General features: G+C 54.7%; 1 protein-coding gene across 12 annotated transcripts in view; it reads left to right on the top strand.

Annotated features, from left to right (window-relative positions):
• Positions 1–16,783, top strand: part of rbfox3a (RNA binding fox-1 homolog 3a) — a 261,145-nt gene that overhangs the window by 236,720 nt on the left and 7,642 nt on the right. For 11 of the 12 annotated variants that reach the window (XM_029836491.1, XM_029836495.1, XM_029836498.1 and 8 more), the window contains 8 exons: positions 739–792; positions 2,823–2,915; positions 3,628–3,688; positions 4,113–4,166; positions 9,074–9,206; positions 10,714–10,753; positions 12,875–12,933; positions 15,152–15,230. In XM_029836491.1, coding sequence (XP_029692351.1) covers positions 739–792; positions 2,823–2,915; positions 3,628–3,688; positions 4,113–4,166; positions 9,074–9,206; positions 10,714–10,753; positions 12,875–12,933; positions 15,152–15,230 — 573 coding nt within the window. The remainder of the gene's footprint in view (positions 1–738; positions 793–2,822; positions 2,916–3,627; positions 3,689–4,112; positions 4,167–9,073; positions 9,207–10,713; positions 10,754–12,874; positions 12,934–15,151; positions 15,231–16,783) is intronic. The other variant, XM_029836493.1, reaches the window with a different exon arrangement.

Below are 16,783 nucleotides of genomic sequence, written 5' to 3'. Positions count from 1 at the left end.
TTGCTGACAGTTGACCCGAGTCTTTCTCTTCCTTCATAATTTAATCGGATGAAAATAAATCTTCTTCGCGCATTTGAAAAAAGTTTTAATTTGCTTGTTTTTGTTTTGATTCATTATTTGAGATTTGGTCTTGGAATTTTGACGCTAATCTTTGAATTCCACAATGCTCACGTTTCGACTTCAGACGTCTGATCCCCATTGATCCGCAAATTCCTTTGATCTCAGATTTTGGTGCAGTTGATTTTTTGCAACTGTGAAAAGATGAAAATTCCAAACCTAAACTTTTAATTCTTCTGAGAGGAAAATTTGGATTCTTTTCTTCCAATTGTTGCATCAACCAAGTGTCGTTTTAAAGGGTGTGTGTGTCTGTGTGTGGGTGTGTGTGTGTGTGGGGGGGGTGTTTGTCTGTGTGTGTGTGTCTGTGTGGGTGTGTGTGTGTGTGTGTGTGGGGGGGGGGTGTTTGTCTGTGTGTGTGTGTCTGTGTGTGGGTGTGGGTGTGTGGGTGTGTGTGTGTTCATTTGTGCAGGATCTACTTAGTCAAAGGAAACAATTAATTAATAGAAAAGCAGCAACATTCCAGCTTCTTCTTTTCCAGCTTCTTCTTTTCCAGCTAACAAATGCAAATTGACCAGCGTGGCTCAAAGTTCCGTTTCCATATTTAGATAATGATTCTTCCTCTGGTGGTCCGACTTCCTGACTTCCCTCCCTCTCTCTCCTCCTCTTTTCTTTTCTCCACAGCAATTTGGAAAGATTTTGGATGTGGAGATTATCTTTAATGAGCGAGGATCCAAGGTAAGTGAACTAGAACACCAGCTGCTTCATTAGCATGTTCTTCTTCTGTTTCCTAATGACGGCATTAGCGTGGTGTGTACACTGGCGGTCCCTAAGCTGGGGGTCCAGGACAGCCGCATCCTGCCCCCCCCCCCCCCCGCCTCGCTCTTCCTCCCTCCGTTGTTTTTGTTGTCGCAGCTCTAACCCGAGCTAGGAATCATTAGCCCCGTCAGTCAGCCCCTTATTGAGCTGTTTCCCAACTCGGCTAATCCAGCCGCAGCTGCGGGGCCTCCGTCTCCTGGAATTTAAGTGCTCGTTCGGGGGCCCCGTCCTCTTTGAAGCCCGGCTGTTGGTTCAACATTAATCACATTTGATCGGGCCGACGCTGCTTTCTGCCGGCCGGGGTCGATCCAACCTTCCCCTGAAATGTTGGCGCTCCCGTCGGGTTCCGACCCGATGTTGGGCCCGACGGTGAGAGCAGGAGAACCGTCCCAGTTAGAACGTGTTAAAATTCAAATATTCCTGGAAAAAGACGGAAAGTGTGTGTTGGGAGGAGGAGCTAGCCGCTACGTACCTGCAGAAATCCTGATGAATACGGCGAATCCTGCGGGGGCAGGAAGAAAGGCAGCCCTTAAACGTCCTTCCCGAACACGTACGCGAGCGCGTGATCAGAGCGCCGTGAAGCTGCGGCGGCGTCTCGTGGGCAGCTAGCGGGACCGCGAGCAGCCGAACGGTGCTCATCCAGCTGCTCCTTTAATAGAGTGCACTCAGCTCCGCGGCCTCCCATTCATAACGCCGACAGCACGCCGCGGCGAGCCGTGAACGCCGCCGGCTCCCGTCCGTACCTGCCGGCGGTCGGGGCCGGTGGACCGGGGTGCGAGGCGCCCCGTAACCAGGCGCCGCTGCTCTCGACCCCCTCTGCCAAACAAGATTGAGCACCGGATAAAGCTGCCTCCTCTGCCGTAACAAGCATTTATTGTTCGTGCCCTACAAAGCCATTACCCATGATGCCTCTCTCCCCCCTGCACCCTGCACGCTACATAATGAACCTAGCAGGCCATTAATAAACAATCTATTTCCTATGAAGCTTTGGCAATTTGCATTCAATATGTTTGTCTGCTCTGAGAAATGGAGTCTGGGCTCTCCTCCCGTGTAGGCTAATTATTTGTGCGTGATATAAGAGCGATAGAGGGGCCGGGTGGACGTCCAAAGGATTCATTTTACCCTCACTTCCCTTTTTTTTGAATGTATTTCTTTATCTCTCTCTCCCCAAGGACAGGTCCTGTGTTATTTATGCTTGGAATAGCGGCCCCGGAGAGCCTGCGTACGCGTAGCAGATCCCGCCGCTCGCCGTCCCTCACGCGCTCCATCCTGGAGCAATTATCAGGCGGCGCACGTGCCTACGTGCACATATATGGGAACAAAAGGCTGGTTGGATCTCCGTGTCGGGGGCTCCAGAGCTCTGGTCCAGCTTCCCGCTCACATAACTCAGCCAGTGACAAACTCCCCCCGGGGGAGACGGCGAGGCGGAGGATGGAAACGAGCGTCGATATCCCGCTCTTCCTCCTCCTCATCAGCCAGGAGGGTCTCTGCCTGGGCTCCATTCACTTTTTTGCATCAATGAGCGGCTCCACGAACGCGTCCCACTGATGAGAGCAGCGGATTAGAGATGGAGTCTCTCCGCGCTGCCGCCGCCGCCGCCGCCGCCGTGTACCTAATTATCTCGCTATTACAGCGGCCGACGAGCTGTTTTGCAGCTTCCTGACATCCGGCCCTGACACCTGTGCGCCGGCGTTTAATTGGCCGGAGCGGGCAGGTTGTGCGGCGGCGAGGTGGTGTCACCGCCACCTCCTCCTCGTCCTCGTCCTCCTCCTCCTCCTCCTCCGATCTCTGTGTTGCTGTTTCCTGACTAACGGCTCTAATTAATCTGGCTGCTTGCGACCTGCCGCCGCTCCTGTCTTCTCACCTCCTTTTTCTTCCTCTCTCTGCCCTCTCCTCCGTGTGGATGTGTGTCCGTGCCCTCCTGCTCTCCTCTAACGTGGCGCTCGCAGGGCTTCGGGTTTGTAACTTTTGAAACGAGCACAGACGCCGACCGCGCACGGGAGAAACTAAACGGTACAATCGTAGAGGGACGCAAAATAGAGGTGCTTCCATTTCTCTACTTCTACCTGCTGTGATGTATGATGCATCGACCTGTGTGTGTGTGCGTGCGTGCGTGCGTGTGCATGTGTGCCTGGATGCATGCGTGCATAATGGTGCGTGTAACTCCTCAGCAGTGCGCGGGATCCATACATGTCAGGCCGGACGCGCAGGCTGTCCATCATTAGCTGACAAAGCAGAATGAATGCATGCCATCATCGTCTGGCTTCCTGTCAGACCTGAGACGAGCTGCAGCCCCCCCCCCCACCCAAACACCCCCCCCCAAACACCCCCCCCCCCCCCCGTCACCATCGTTTACTGTTTCCTGCTCTGATTCTGAGGCCGCCAACTCACTCGTCCTCATCAGGCCAATAGCAGAAAAACCAGAGTTCTCTCTGTGTTTTCCTTTCAACCAATTACTCTTTTTTTATTGGTAGCTGTGGGTAATTGGTGCATGCCCCCCCCCCCCCCACACACACACACACACTGCCCCCCCCCCCACAGTAATTTAATAAGCTGCAAGAGGCCTGATATGATGAATAAATTCATGAAAGGATGAAACTCAATCACAGCAAAGTGCTACACAAGCCTTTCTTTGAATATGTGTCTGTCACTTCATGAGTTTGCCTGGAGTCGCCCGTTTGCTCTCCTCTGCATGCCTGCACGGTTGCCGTGGCGATCAGCCGACAACTGATAACTGTGCCGTTGCTTTCACAGGTCAACAACGCAACAGCAAGAGTGATGACAAACAAGAAAGTGGCCAACCCTTACACAAACGGTAGGCACGCCACACGCGGCGAGGCGGCGCGCCGCCACGGCCTCGGCGCCGCCACCTGCAGGCGGGATTGTTATTGCACCCACACCCGTAGCACGAACGGGCTAGCAAACGATCCGAACCGATATGCTGCATGAGACGGGATGAAAATGCGAGTTTGTCATGTTTTACTGTCATGTTTGCGCGGTGGTTTTTCCCGCCTCACGTTCCCGCTGCAGCCTCGCCATCGCAGCCTGACTCGGATCTCGGCGTTCCAGAATGAGGCGTTTCTTTTCTCAGGGAATCTTCATCATCTTTGTTTTAAGCTGCGTCGCAAAAACCCCCCCAGAACTCATTCGGGCTCCGATCGTCGTCTCCACCTGCTCCCGGAATGTTGGGCTAAACTGGGAATGACCCCCGTTGTGTCTCTGTTCCGTCTCCCGGTCAGGCTGGAAGCTGAACCCTGTGGTGGGAGCCGTCTACGCTCCGGAACTCTACGCCGGTAAGAGTCACTCCTCCTCCTCCTGTCGCACGTGCGTGGCCGTGGCCACTATCGCCTCATCCTCCACGTGAAGAACATGAAATTCCCCCTCCAATCAAAGCCAATCCGAGCCCCCCTCCCCGATGATCCGAGTCTCCCGGAGTGGCCCGGGGGAGCGGCGGCCTTTGTCTGCTCGCTGAGCAACTGTAAAGCTGCTGGAACAGCAGAGAGAAAAAAGCAGATTTTAAGAGCAGGCGCCCCTGCAGCCGTTATCAGATTTGGGAGGCTGCTGCCGCGGATGGATTTGCCAAGTGCGCCAGATTGACTTTTACAGAGCTAACCGAATCAACGAGATCGAGCGAGCGATGCTGTTGGCACCCACCCCGTCCAGAGCCGCTCTTCCTTCTGGTGGGGGTAATGGAGGAAGGAGATGAGCTCGCTGGGGTTTTCCCTATCTCGCTCTGCCTCCACATCCAGCTTTATGGCTGTATGTTATATGAACCCTTTGCATTTTAATGAGGGGGAAATGGTACTATTTCATTTGGAAGAAGTGCTGAGCACATCGCGCCACTTTAACGGCTTTCCTTTCTGCTCATTAGACTAAAATCTGTTCATTCCCCGGACAGCTTTACAGCAAACCTCTAAATAACCGGCCATGACAGAAAGCAGCCATCTATCATTTTTATTTCATTCCCGGCCCTTCGCCCACCCACGCCCCCCCCCCTCCCCTCCCTTCATTTTGACGTCTCCTGTTAATTAAACAAACACGTGTATCCCTCAGAGTGCACGTTTACGTTCCGGCGCCCTCAGACGGAAGTTTCGCTCAATTAAAAATCTGGACGTTAACTTATATTAAACCCATCTTTCAGACCTTCGCACCAGGGCCGCCCACAGGCCCGTCTGGGCCCCCATCGGAGGCTAGCGCGACTAGCGCTACTAGCGTTAGCGACGAGCTACGTCCCGAAATCCCCAAAATAGTGTCTGAAACAGAATTTTAGATATTCTTTCAAAATTCTCCTTTAACTTAGATTTTCAATGTGTCTCATTAATAATTACACCCAATTTTAACACCACATTTTTCTCCGGTTGCATTTTAAACAAGTGGAAACTGTAAATAAAATAGAAAATGGAGAAAAACGTCAGGAGGAAACTGGTGAAACGTCTCAGGTGTCGCCGATATAGTTGTGTTAAGGATTAGCTTCATATCTAATGGCGCACACACACACGCAGGCACACACACACACGCAGGCGCACACACACGCATGCACACACACATGCAGGCGCACACACACACATACACACGCAGGCGCACACACACAGGCACACACACGTGCAGGCACGCACACACACAGTCACACACACACACACTCTCTGTCCTACATTCATAATCAGACCAAAGCATTCCAGCATACAGAAATAGAAAACCTCATGCAGAACCCACACACACATTAACACACACCTCTGTCATGCGCACTTTCCCTGTTAACACACACACACACACACACACACACACTCTTCCCAAATCATCTCATAAATCAGAGGGAGTGTGGTCCACCACTCCAGGCAGGGGGAGCAGGAGGGGTTGGGTGATTTATCGGCTGCTAATTTTTCAAGTCGTCTTGACATGGCGCCGGAGTTTGCCAAGCTTAAACGACAACATATGCTTGCCAGCTGGGAAGATGGAAAACATAAATAAGAGATACATTAAAAAAAGCCCGCGCTGATGAGCAGCGGGAGGCTGGGAAGCCTGACCAGGCTGCTGAGAAGCAGCTCCTTCCTCTGCCTCTCCGGACCACCGCAGGCTTGCAGCATTCCGGATGCGTTCCAGAATCATTATAGCTACAGTTAATATACTTTTGGTGGGAGTAAAATGGGATATAAAGGCGATTAATCACTGTTTATCAGTCCTCATTTCTGTGCAGGAGATCAGAGAAATTGGGAGCCATAAATCGTGGCCCGGTGACAGCACACTTCGTCTCCATTCGTCCTGGCGCTACAGGTTTATTGTCCTCAAAACCCATTCAGGAGAATGACGGATGAGAGCCTGGAGCCGGCTCCCCGCTCTTAACCTCTTCCCGGGTAGATTGGCTCCTCCTTCCTGCAGAGGAAGAATCCACAATCCTGTTTGTTGCATCCGTTCACCTGTTTCCCCGGAACCACCAGGTCCCAGAATCCTTTGCTGCCTCGGCCCTCGCCGGGATTTTTATCATCCTGCATTTGTTTGATTGTTTTCTTTAACGGTAACGGAGTCACGATCCTGGAAACTCCTGATTCAATTTGACAATTTAATTTATGAATTAGATTCGACGCTAAATTGGATTTGGTCCTGGGCGTCGTTGGACCATCGGCTTTATTAGGGTGAATAGACGAGCAGAGAATTACTCTTTACAAAGACGACGTCAAACGGCATCAGCGCTGATTCCACGGAACGTTTTCCTGGAAGAAAAGAAGGAAATAAACATGACGGATCCAAAACCTGCCTTTTTTCCCTCCCCAGAGTAACGTCCCACCATGTCGCTGGACGGCGCTTTTAGAAAAGTCTCGGCGTGAGCGCGCACGTCCGCACGCGCTGCAGGGAGGAAGAGCGCCCCCCTCAGGCCGACGCCGGCGACGTTTTTGTTTTCTTGCCGCGGCGGAGGTGAAGTTTTGTGGAGACCTTGTGGAAACCATCGGCGTAAATGACAGACAAGAAAGGCTAATTGCCGCCTTAATATATGTAGACAGATCCTTTCATTGCGCGAGCGTACATTAGGGGGATAATTAAGCTCCAGACTCTTGATTAGATGAAGCTGTTTTTGGTCCCCAGTGCGTGGATTAAGTGCTCATTGCCTGATATATTTGAGGAGGAAGTATTAGAGAGATCAACCTTGTGGAAAATCAGATCTTTCTTTATGGGAGCCGGTTATGACCCCATCACCGGCTCAGAGCTGGATTACCCCGGGTCCGACTGGCTCTGCAGGTATTGAGCTCCTCTCAACTTGACACATATGACATATGAGGTGCAGCGTGACCCCGCCGCCCTCCGCCTTATAACTCATATTTTCTCCGCCGCCTCCCCTCCCGGAAAAAGGTGTTTGACTTTGGTGGCTGGAGCAGGGCTGCGCCGCGGCTGTTGTTGCTCCTCACCGGCTCACCAAGGTGTGACAGCGCCTTTGATTTATGGGTTATTATTGAAGCAGTGTAGCCTATCGCCAACTCATTATAAGTTTACATTCACATACATCACCGCATGCATATCGCATACAAATTTCCAAAAGAGAGAAAGAGGCAATTGGACTTTTTTGTGCCCAGAAATAGTAGTGATTTGTTAAAATGGGGGGGGGGGGCACCTTGGAAACTATCAGAGAGGATTGTTTTTGCCCTTTAACAACTGCACTCAGATGTCCAGCACTCCAGAAAAGAGACTAATTTAAATGTCAAGGTCAGCATTATAAATCAGCTGGGGGAGAAAGGGCTGCTGCTGGGGGGGTGTTGGAGGGCACCCTTCCAGTTCAGCCTATTGTTATGGCAAACAAAGGTGGCGTGCATCGTTGGGGGAGGGGCTACCTGGCCAAAGGAGACGCACAGCTTGGCCCCACTGATGCAGCCTGATGTTAACGGAGGACATTAAACCCGACGCTCGCTGTTTTTAAAAGCGCCGCTAATCCGTCACCGTTAGTGAAGCGGCGTTCATTAGGGCGCTCGCTGGCCCCGTCCACCTGCGAGGTGAACGCCGCTGCACACGGCCCTGCAGCACAACCGCACGCCGTCTGCGTCTGATCCTCGTTGGGATGCAGTTGATCTGCAGTCGCGAGAGGCGGCTGCTGTCTCCCCATCTGAAACCTGGCCGACACACCAGATTACTCTGTGTTATCCCGCTGGGGTCGGCCCCGCCCACCCGCCTCCAATCACGCCGGCACGGCCAGACAGGAGCCCCATCACAGACTGCTCTCTGATTGGAGGAGCTCAAGTGGCCCGTGATGAAATCAACCAAAACATGTCATGGAAATGAATAAAAAAAGATGAGGGTGAAGGGAGGGTGATGAGGAGGCAGCGCTGGGGATGAAGAGTAATGGGGGCGCCGGTGCAGCCGCGGGGGAGGGGCGGGGAGGGGCGGGGCTAGAAGAGCACAGGCCCACCTGAAGACGTGTCCGGTTCACGTCCAGATTCCAGATATCAAAACAAGAGAGACTGAGATGAAATGCCGGGTCTTTTCATTTGTATCCCGACGTGTTGGTTCCCGGGACAGAGGGGGCGGAGCAGGCGCTCCCATTGCCCCCCCCCCCCCCTAATCTGCAACTCTGATGGTGCTATGTATGGCAGCAGCACCCTCTCACCTCCGCCTGTCAGCAGAGGACATGTGCAGCGCTCTGATTGGCTGAAGACGCTCCCACAAGGGTTCCGAGATGGGGGTCACCCGGAGGTTCGGTCCTCGGCCGTCCCGTCCATCAGCTTCATTTCTCTTGGGGCCCAGTTCTGAACATCTAGCCGGGCTGTTCCTCAACATCCCGTTTGACTCCGGCTGACACCTAGAAACGCCCTCTACCCGTCCCCCCCCCCCCCCCCCCCCCCCCCCCCGCCGCCGCTCCCCTCCTGGCTAACACATTGTGTGGAAACTATGCAGAAGCTGTGGTGCGAAACTAGTGGGATTGCATCCATTACCTGCCCGCTTCAAGGCTGCCCCTCGCCAGGCATCAGGAGAGGATGCGTACAGCAAATGTGGATCCTTGCTGAGTGCGGCACAAAGCAGCGAGCTGGGAAAGGGGAGAGTGCTCGATGAGGCGCACCTAGAAAAGATTAAATCTATTGTTTCCTTGTCTTCCCCGTAATGCGTTCTGTCATAGGGAGAGCGCTGGCACACGTCTCTGTAATGTATTCTGTCAGAAGGTAAGCAAAGCCAAGAGGAGCTCCTCTGAAAGTCATCCTCTCCCTCCTGTCTTTCCTTCCAGTCGCAGGGTTTCCCTACCCCGCCACGGGAGCCACGGTGGCCTACAGGGGTGCCCACTTGCGAGGCCGAGGACGGGCCGTGTACAACACGTTCCGCACGGCCCCGCCGCCGCCGCCGATCCCTGCTTACGGAGCGTGAGTACCCAGCACTGAAAGGTTCCTTCTGTGAGCGCCGCTCCCGTCCGGACCCGGGTGTCCGCGTGTCCCTCGTACACTAAACGAACTGACCCAGTCAGAAAAAAGGCCGTTTCTTTTTCATGGCCGGCGGCGCTCTGCAGCAGCGGGAGCCTCTAAATTATTCTGTCTTTATTTGCTGCAGTTCTGCCACGCGTGCGCACGTCCCTCGGCCGAGCCGCCTTCCTCCCTCTGCAGGATTAGAGGCTATCGATTGTTTAAGTAGTGAAACGCATCGCCGTATTTCTGATGGCGTGCGTCGATGATCGGCCTCGCGGGACGGACGGACGGACGGGAGCAGATTCCCTTGAAAAATGACAGCTGCTGATTCCGACATTCATTCCAGTCAATTGGCGAGAAGCAAACATGCTCCAAGAGTCCCGCCCGCCAGTCCGGCGTGGAAGAGCGTTGTGGGCGGAGCCTTGTTCCCGGCGTGCCGCTGCGAGCAGCAGATATTCAATCCTGCGCTTGTGCAGATCATTTGTTTTGTTGCTGCTCCAGGGCCTTCGGGGACCGGGATGATGGGATGTCCATGCGTTAGCGCTGCTCATCCCTGTATGTGCTGTTGACAGGGGGGAGCTAACAAAGCCACAGGGAGGAGCAGAGCGCTGAGACGGCGTATTACTGCTCACATCTCGCTGGACTGTGACCAGGGCCTTCACTGATCTCCTGGCTTTGTGCAGCCCTGCCCCCCCCCCTCTTATCAGTAGTGGTCTGTGTGGCCGTGGGAGAGGTCTGATGAGACTGGCTGGGGGGGGGCAGGGGGTCTCTATCTGTGATTAGATCAGGATTCGTCTCACTGCGGAGGGACTTGCTGCTGGAGCCGGCGCTGGAAATCCCCACCCCCCACCCCCGCTCCGGGGCCCTTTGCTGCTGATGGCAGGTGCTTGATTTATATATAGGAGTCATGTGACGGAGCCCCTTCGCTGCCTTCCTTTGTGCTCCCGCCTCCTTCCCCGCCACCTCCCGAAAACGTTGCCGCAACAGGAAAGACAACAATTTTACCGGAGCAGAAAATTGGTTGGGGAAATGAAACGGTTGCAGCCGGCGCACGTGTCAGTCATTATTTGTGGACTGTTGCGGTCACGTCTGACCCCACAGACCCATAAACGCTGGGAGCGGCGAGGATGTGGCCGCGCGGCGTCCAGGCGTGGACGCCAGCTGCTGTATTTCAGCAAAAACGCGGCTTCGGCATCCGACAGGAGCAGGAAACGCAGGTAATTCCTCTAAAAGTGAGATTGGATTACGTGGGTATCGGGGATTATCCCTTCCGAAGGGAGACGTGTCTCCTTTGTTTATTTTCCTCCTCCGCGTCCTTCCTCAAACACCGCCGGTGATTTTCCGTCCTCCCGTGTCCTCTGCTCTGGCTGCAGGACAAATGTAGAACTTTAAACTGTTCCACAGACACGCAGACGTGCACGACCTGCCGATAGCTAACGCTAACGCTAACGCTGTCTCCTCTCCGCAGGGTGGTGTACCAAGATGGCTTCTATGGGGCAGAGATCTACGTAAGTACTCTTCCTTCCTGTTGAGATGAAAGACAAGTGAAGGGAAGATTCCCGTCCTCCGGACACAAACGTGATCTCCTCCGCCTGCAGCGTTCTCCCAGCCGCGCTGCCAAGGCGGTGTCGATTAGGCCCGCGCCGGACGTGCCAAGAAACCCGACAACCAAATTTAAAACCCCCTCAGCTCCCCCCCCCCGCCCCCTCCCGATGAGCTCAGAGTTTGGCAGAGCCGGGATCAGTGTTCCGTGTTAAGTTGGGTCATTGCTCGGATCGGTCTGGATTTCTGTCTTCGGTCTCGGGGACCCTTCTGTCCGCGCCGCTCTGCTGTTTGGTGTTTGTGTACTCGCGGAGGGTTTGGCAGGGAGATCCCTGCCTCCCCCCCGGGGGGAGTACGTGCAGGCCTGAGTGGAGCCGGTTCACCGTGTGGGAGATAAGAGGAGCAGCAGCAGATAAAGGGATTAGCCGTCCCTCTGGAGCTGTCCATGCAGGCAGGGTCACATCAGTTGCCGGCCTTGCTGCACGCCGCCCTTGACAGAGGAAACATGGCGGCTGTGGAGATAAAGCTGAAATTACCACGCCGCCACTTTGACATTAGTCCAAACGTTAGTCGGAGGATGTAATTTGTCCCTTTGATTCCGCTGCTTTTTTCCTGCCATCGTCTGCTGAGATAGCGGGACGGCGGCGGCAGGGCGGCGGCGGCGGCTGCCTCTCCCTATCGCCGCGGTGACGGGCGGCGTCGGGGACGGAGACGCTGACGGCGGTGATAGATGGCTTACACAGCGGCCCACGCGATACCGCCAAATTTCACAGCCTTTTAGACAAGACGAGCGCTCCTCTCCGGGCGGGAGCCTTTGTCTCTCCCGCCCCCAGAGCGTCCCGCTGTCCCCTGACCACGGACCCGCACAGGCCGCTCCATTACTCAACCAATCACGCCAACCCCCGAGTGCTTCAGCGCCATTAGCTTTAGCACCGTTTCTGACTGGCTGAGCGTGCGCCAAGGTCTCTGGTGGACTGAGGAAAACTGTCCCGTTCCAGTGTGCTCCGCCCTTCACAGGACAGCGGAACGCCGCCCGACGGGTCGCCGCCACGATCAGCGGGTTTTGGGACGATCGCAGCGACACGGAGTTCACCGGGGTCGCTGCGATCGTGCACGCGGGAGTGTACGCACTCCCCCACGTTGCTGCTGTGCACGTGCTTGTGCATATTCACGTGCGCGCGGCACGACAGCATAACTAATGTGCTGCGCTGCCGTGCGCAGGCTTTGACGTCGCCCAGAGTGATTTATTGGTCCTGTTTGTTCGCTCTGTTGCTGTAATCAGCAGAGTCCCGAGGCGTGGCGTCCCGCAGGAAGTCGCCCCCCTCCAACGCTCCCACTTCCTGTCCCTGCGGAGGAACCCGGAGGGGAAACGGGCCGGTCGGATTCCGCTTTTGCCTCCCCCGCCACCGCGGCCACTGCACCTTTCCCGCGTGGTTCCCTCGACGACTTTCCCCTCGAGCTTAAAAATGAATGATAAGCTGCATTATTAACGGCCACATCTCGTGCGCACGGACGCGGCCGTGCACGCGCTCCAGTGGCGCTAATAGAAAAACAGTGGGAGAACAGCTTCATTTTTCAAAGAGAGTAATAGCAGCACTCCACAATGAGGCCTTTAATTCCTTCCCCACTCTGGCGAATGAATCCGGCGTTCCGGACTCCCCGACGGTCCGCCCGTCTCCCGCCTGCTCACTTCATTTGTGAGCCAGGGGGGTCACGTAAAGGGAAAAAAAAAAATGGGGCCTCTTCAATAATGAAGCAGCACATCCTCCGTCTGAAAACGGGCTGAATTGGGGGAGTTGGCTGGCTGGGATGTCGGCACCGGAACGAGCCTCTGGTGGGACATTTACGCCGCCTCGCCGAACATCACTCACGCTCCGACTGCCGCCGCCGGCGTGCTGCGCCGTACATCAAACAGCGCCCTCTGGTGCCCGGAAAACAAGCTGCGGCTGAGAGGGGGAGGGAGCCGCGGTGACATTTAACTATTAAGGCAATTTAAAGTTCTCCGTGCTGATTGTCGCCTCGTTGATTGAACGTCTTTGTCTGCAGGTTGAGCTCCATCATTGATTAACGCTGTGGTATTTTTGCAGGGTGGGTACGCAGCCTACAGATTCGCTCAGCCCACCACCACCGCCGCTTTCAGTGACAGGTGAGCATCCCTCCCATCCACTTTTAATAAAGCGCCGCGCTCAGAGATGTACCATTATCCGGCACAAAGGCGGCTGATGTGTAAAGTGCTGCACGCTTGGACGATCTCCGATTGTCCGGATTCAGCCGACCCTGAAATACACAATTAGATTAAAGGTGTCTTTAATTTCTGGGGCTACTTTCGGTGGTCTTGGGAGCTTTCTCCTCCCTCCGTCAAACATAAACAGCGCAACGTCGGTCTTTAAGTGACTGCGCTCTCATCCGGCAGATTAGTTTTTCGCTTGTTCAGCAGGAGAAACAAGATCTGATGCTGATTAGATGTTTTCGGAAAAGGGGAGAAAAATCCGGCAAAAACGGGGGTTTTACGCGGCGGTCAGGACGGGGCGGGCGGCACGCGGGCGCTCGGCGTGTACGTGCACGTGCACGCTCGCGAGTGGGGGCGCCGGGAGCTCGCCGCAGGTGCGTGAGGGATGCGGCGCCGCTTCGGCACCTTCTCCGGTGTTTCCTCGTCGCTTATTGTGTTTTTCTCTTCCTCTCCGTTGATCTTATCTATTCGGCAAACTGACGTATTCTTTCTGCGCTCGGAGCTAAAGAACACGTGCGGAAAAAGCCCGAGCGTGTCGGAGAGGATGGGAAGAGCCGTGATCGATGGCGGCGCCGTCCGCGGCGCTTGGCAGAGCGGGTGCATCAGCGTGGTATTTATGAATGGCCTCAGGTGTGTGTGTGTGTGGGGGGGGGGGGCTCCATCACTTCTGAGCGATGTCACTCCGGTTCAGGTGTGCTCCGTTCGAGGGGGCGGCGCTGATTCATTCGGGGCCCTGAGCCGCTGTCAGCCGGGATGTGGGCTGGTTTGGGAATCTAATCTGGGAAGGATTGAGCGTGTCACTTGTGATAACGTACGCCCAGCCGGAGCGCCGGAAGATCATATCGATAATGTAAGATTTATCAGGCCGGCTCACGAGCAGCCGTGCTCGGCGAGAGCAGAAATTGGACAGCGGCGTTCCCTTTCCCCCCTCTCTCGGAGCGATATCATTCCCGTTTCTGCACCCTGAGCTTTAATGCCGTTCATGCGCAAGTTGTTTGTTTTTGTCTGTTGGATTCTTTCTGAATCAACAAGAGTTTGCCGATAGTTTCGACGCCTTATCGGCCTCGCCGGCGGAGCGGCCAGCCAGTCGCGGAGCGCGCCGGGTCACCGGGACCGGCTGGGAAACACACCCCTCAGATTCCCAGAGTCCAGAGATTGTCGGTTCCTCTCCAAACATCCTGTTGATCTTAATTGGAGCGAAAGCGAATCTTCACCATCCAGGAAGGTTGTGAAGTAGCAAAATTGAAGTCGTGTACCGGAGCAACGCCGCGCCGCCGCGCCGGGCTCGCTGCTCACGTTCCCGTCGTCTCCAGCGATTCCCGCTGACTTTGACCTGCTCACACCGGTCCTCCTCCACATTAGCCTTGAGGGCCGGTGGACTCCAGTGTTCGCCGGAGATAAGAGGGCCGCGGAGGCTTAGCCCGGCCGGCCCCGGCGCCGGGGCGGCCTCTCTCCATTTCACGTCCTGCGCGCTGACCTTGGCCGCGGCCGGACTTTAAATGGGCCGGATCTTATATAACCCGATCATGGGAAAGACATGAGCGCCGTGTGTCTGGCTGCCTCCTCCTCCTCGGTACTTTTCCTCTCTGGCTCCTGGCTGATGCGGTGCCCTCAGTCCTTGGCTGGGTCTGCCTTATCTGCTCCGTGCAGACCCTCATTTGCAAGCGAGTGCTGGGAGAGAAAAAAAAAGGAGAGTAAATAGAGGAATATGTGAAGTCGAATAAATATATAAATAAAGCCGACACATCTTGTCCTGTCTCTGAAGGAAATTGGAAGGATTAGTTCCGAACCAGCAACAATGAAAAGACAGGGGCGGGAGCCCAGTGCACGCTGGGTAAACAAGAGCAAACCCTCCAGCGGCGAGCGTGTTCCCTCGGCGGCGCTCCCTTTGTGCTCATTACCTCGTTCTACCCAGCTAATCAAGATGACAATGAAGAGACGAGTCTAATTGGCCAACCTTTGAACCGGCCTTTCTGAAGCACCTTGTGTGATGTGGGGGCCCCGCGGGCCGACGGGGGAACGAATGGATTGTGTTGGCGACTTGAAAGAGGCGACTCGAGGCTGGAGCATTAAACAAGCGTCCCGCTGCCCCCGCCGACCACAGATCAATGACCCTCCTTTCTTTTCCACGCAGCTACGGCAGAGTCTATGCAACAGCAGACCCGTACCACCACACGATCGGCCCCGCCGCCACGTACAGCGTGGGGACCATGGTAAGTCCTTGAGACCGCCGCCTCTTTCCTGTCTGCAGCCTGGAATGTCGCAGCACCAGCGCGCACACGCACACGCTCATGACAATAAAGAGCAGAGGCCGCGGCGGTCGCTGGTCTTTATTGCTGTTTATCCATCAGTTGATTTCTGCCGCTCTTTTGCGCCCCCCGCTGGAGCTGCGCGGTACTGCTAGCGCCGGCATGTTGAAGATGACCTTTAACCTTTGCAGCATCAACCCGCTGGATCACTGTTGATTCCCAAACTGCTTCTCACATTAACGTTTGTCCATCACCTCTCAGTCCCTCCAGGATTGCATTTGTGTTCCCGACCAGTCAGATAAAACTGAACCGGGAAACACGTGAGGAATCACGGAGTGTTCCTGTAGCAGCCGCAGGCGCTAATTAGCGAAACTCCTTCGTAAAAAGAAGCTGATCCCTGGAAGCGTTGAGTATAACCAGAACAACAGCAGCCAACCACCTCCGACGCCAGATGGCGAGTAGCAAACGCTCCAGTTGTGGAGGGCGAACGCAGCATTAGCTGCGAGGTTCGGCGTGCGGCGGGCGTAGCGTCAACTGTGTCAACAACGCCGCAACATGGCAGAACCGTCGTCCTCCCGCCGTCCGAGCGTCGGGCTGTGGCGCGCGGAGCGGCGCCCAGGCGAGGTGGTGAACTCCTGGAGGGACTGACCTTTTCTGTTGGAGCTTTGACTTCCCTCCATCCAGCCAAAGCCAAAGCTTGAGGGGATGAAGTTGGATTGTTAATGTCTGTTTTTAGCTAGCTTTTGCAGCTCCTGTTAACATCAAAGATGAAAAAGTGACGCTAAACAAAAGAGCATCTTTCTTTTCTTTCTGAGAGATTTTCTCTTTGTTTTCTGTGTGATGATGGTGAGGGGACGGGACCGGGCTCACAGACCAAACCGAGAGATTAAGGACCATCAAACGCATGCAGCAGTGTGCCGTGGGACATAAAAGAGGGGGGAGGCGGAGGGGGAGTCCGGCTCTCCCCTCCTCTCCTCCCACGAGCTGGATCGGAGGTGTGCTCTCAGCCCCAGAGAGGAATTAAATTTATCATTCCGGCATGCATGCGATTTTTCACCACTGAAAGAAAAAGACGAATAAATAAGTTCCCCGGTGCAGCTGCTAGCTAAAAGCTTTCATTAATTAAGACATCTCCTTTTCCTCTTCATTTACTTAATTAAAAATGTGCTTGAATGTTACTTTTCTTTACTCTTTCTCCTTTTTCCTCCAAATTTCCTTCCATTTCTCTGACACCTTCTCTCCTCGAGGAGCAGAAGACTCGAACCTTTAAAACATCTGACACCGTGTGTGTCGGGAGCAAACTCGAGAGTGTGTGTGTGTGTGTGTGTGTGTGTGTGTGTGTGTGTGTGTGTGTGTGTTGAGGCTGCTGGAAGAGCGCTAGAATCTCAAGAAGCCACAGAGAAAGAGGGGAAGTCCACTCCTTCGTCCTTTAATCATATTTGATTAAAGGGTCTCCAGCACACAGGAACCATTTAAAAGCTGGAGAATAATTAGTTCCTCTGAGGTTCCGATTTTAG

The sequence above is a fragment of the Takifugu rubripes genome, chromosome 5, assembly GCF_901000725.2.
Source record: "Takifugu rubripes chromosome 5, fTakRub1.2, whole genome shotgun sequence".
In the NCBI taxonomy this organism is placed as follows: Eukaryota; Metazoa; Chordata; class Actinopteri; order Tetraodontiformes; family Tetraodontidae; genus Takifugu; species Takifugu rubripes.
Note: the sequence above shows the minus strand (reverse complement) of the source record. Positions and strands in the feature narration are given on the sequence as shown.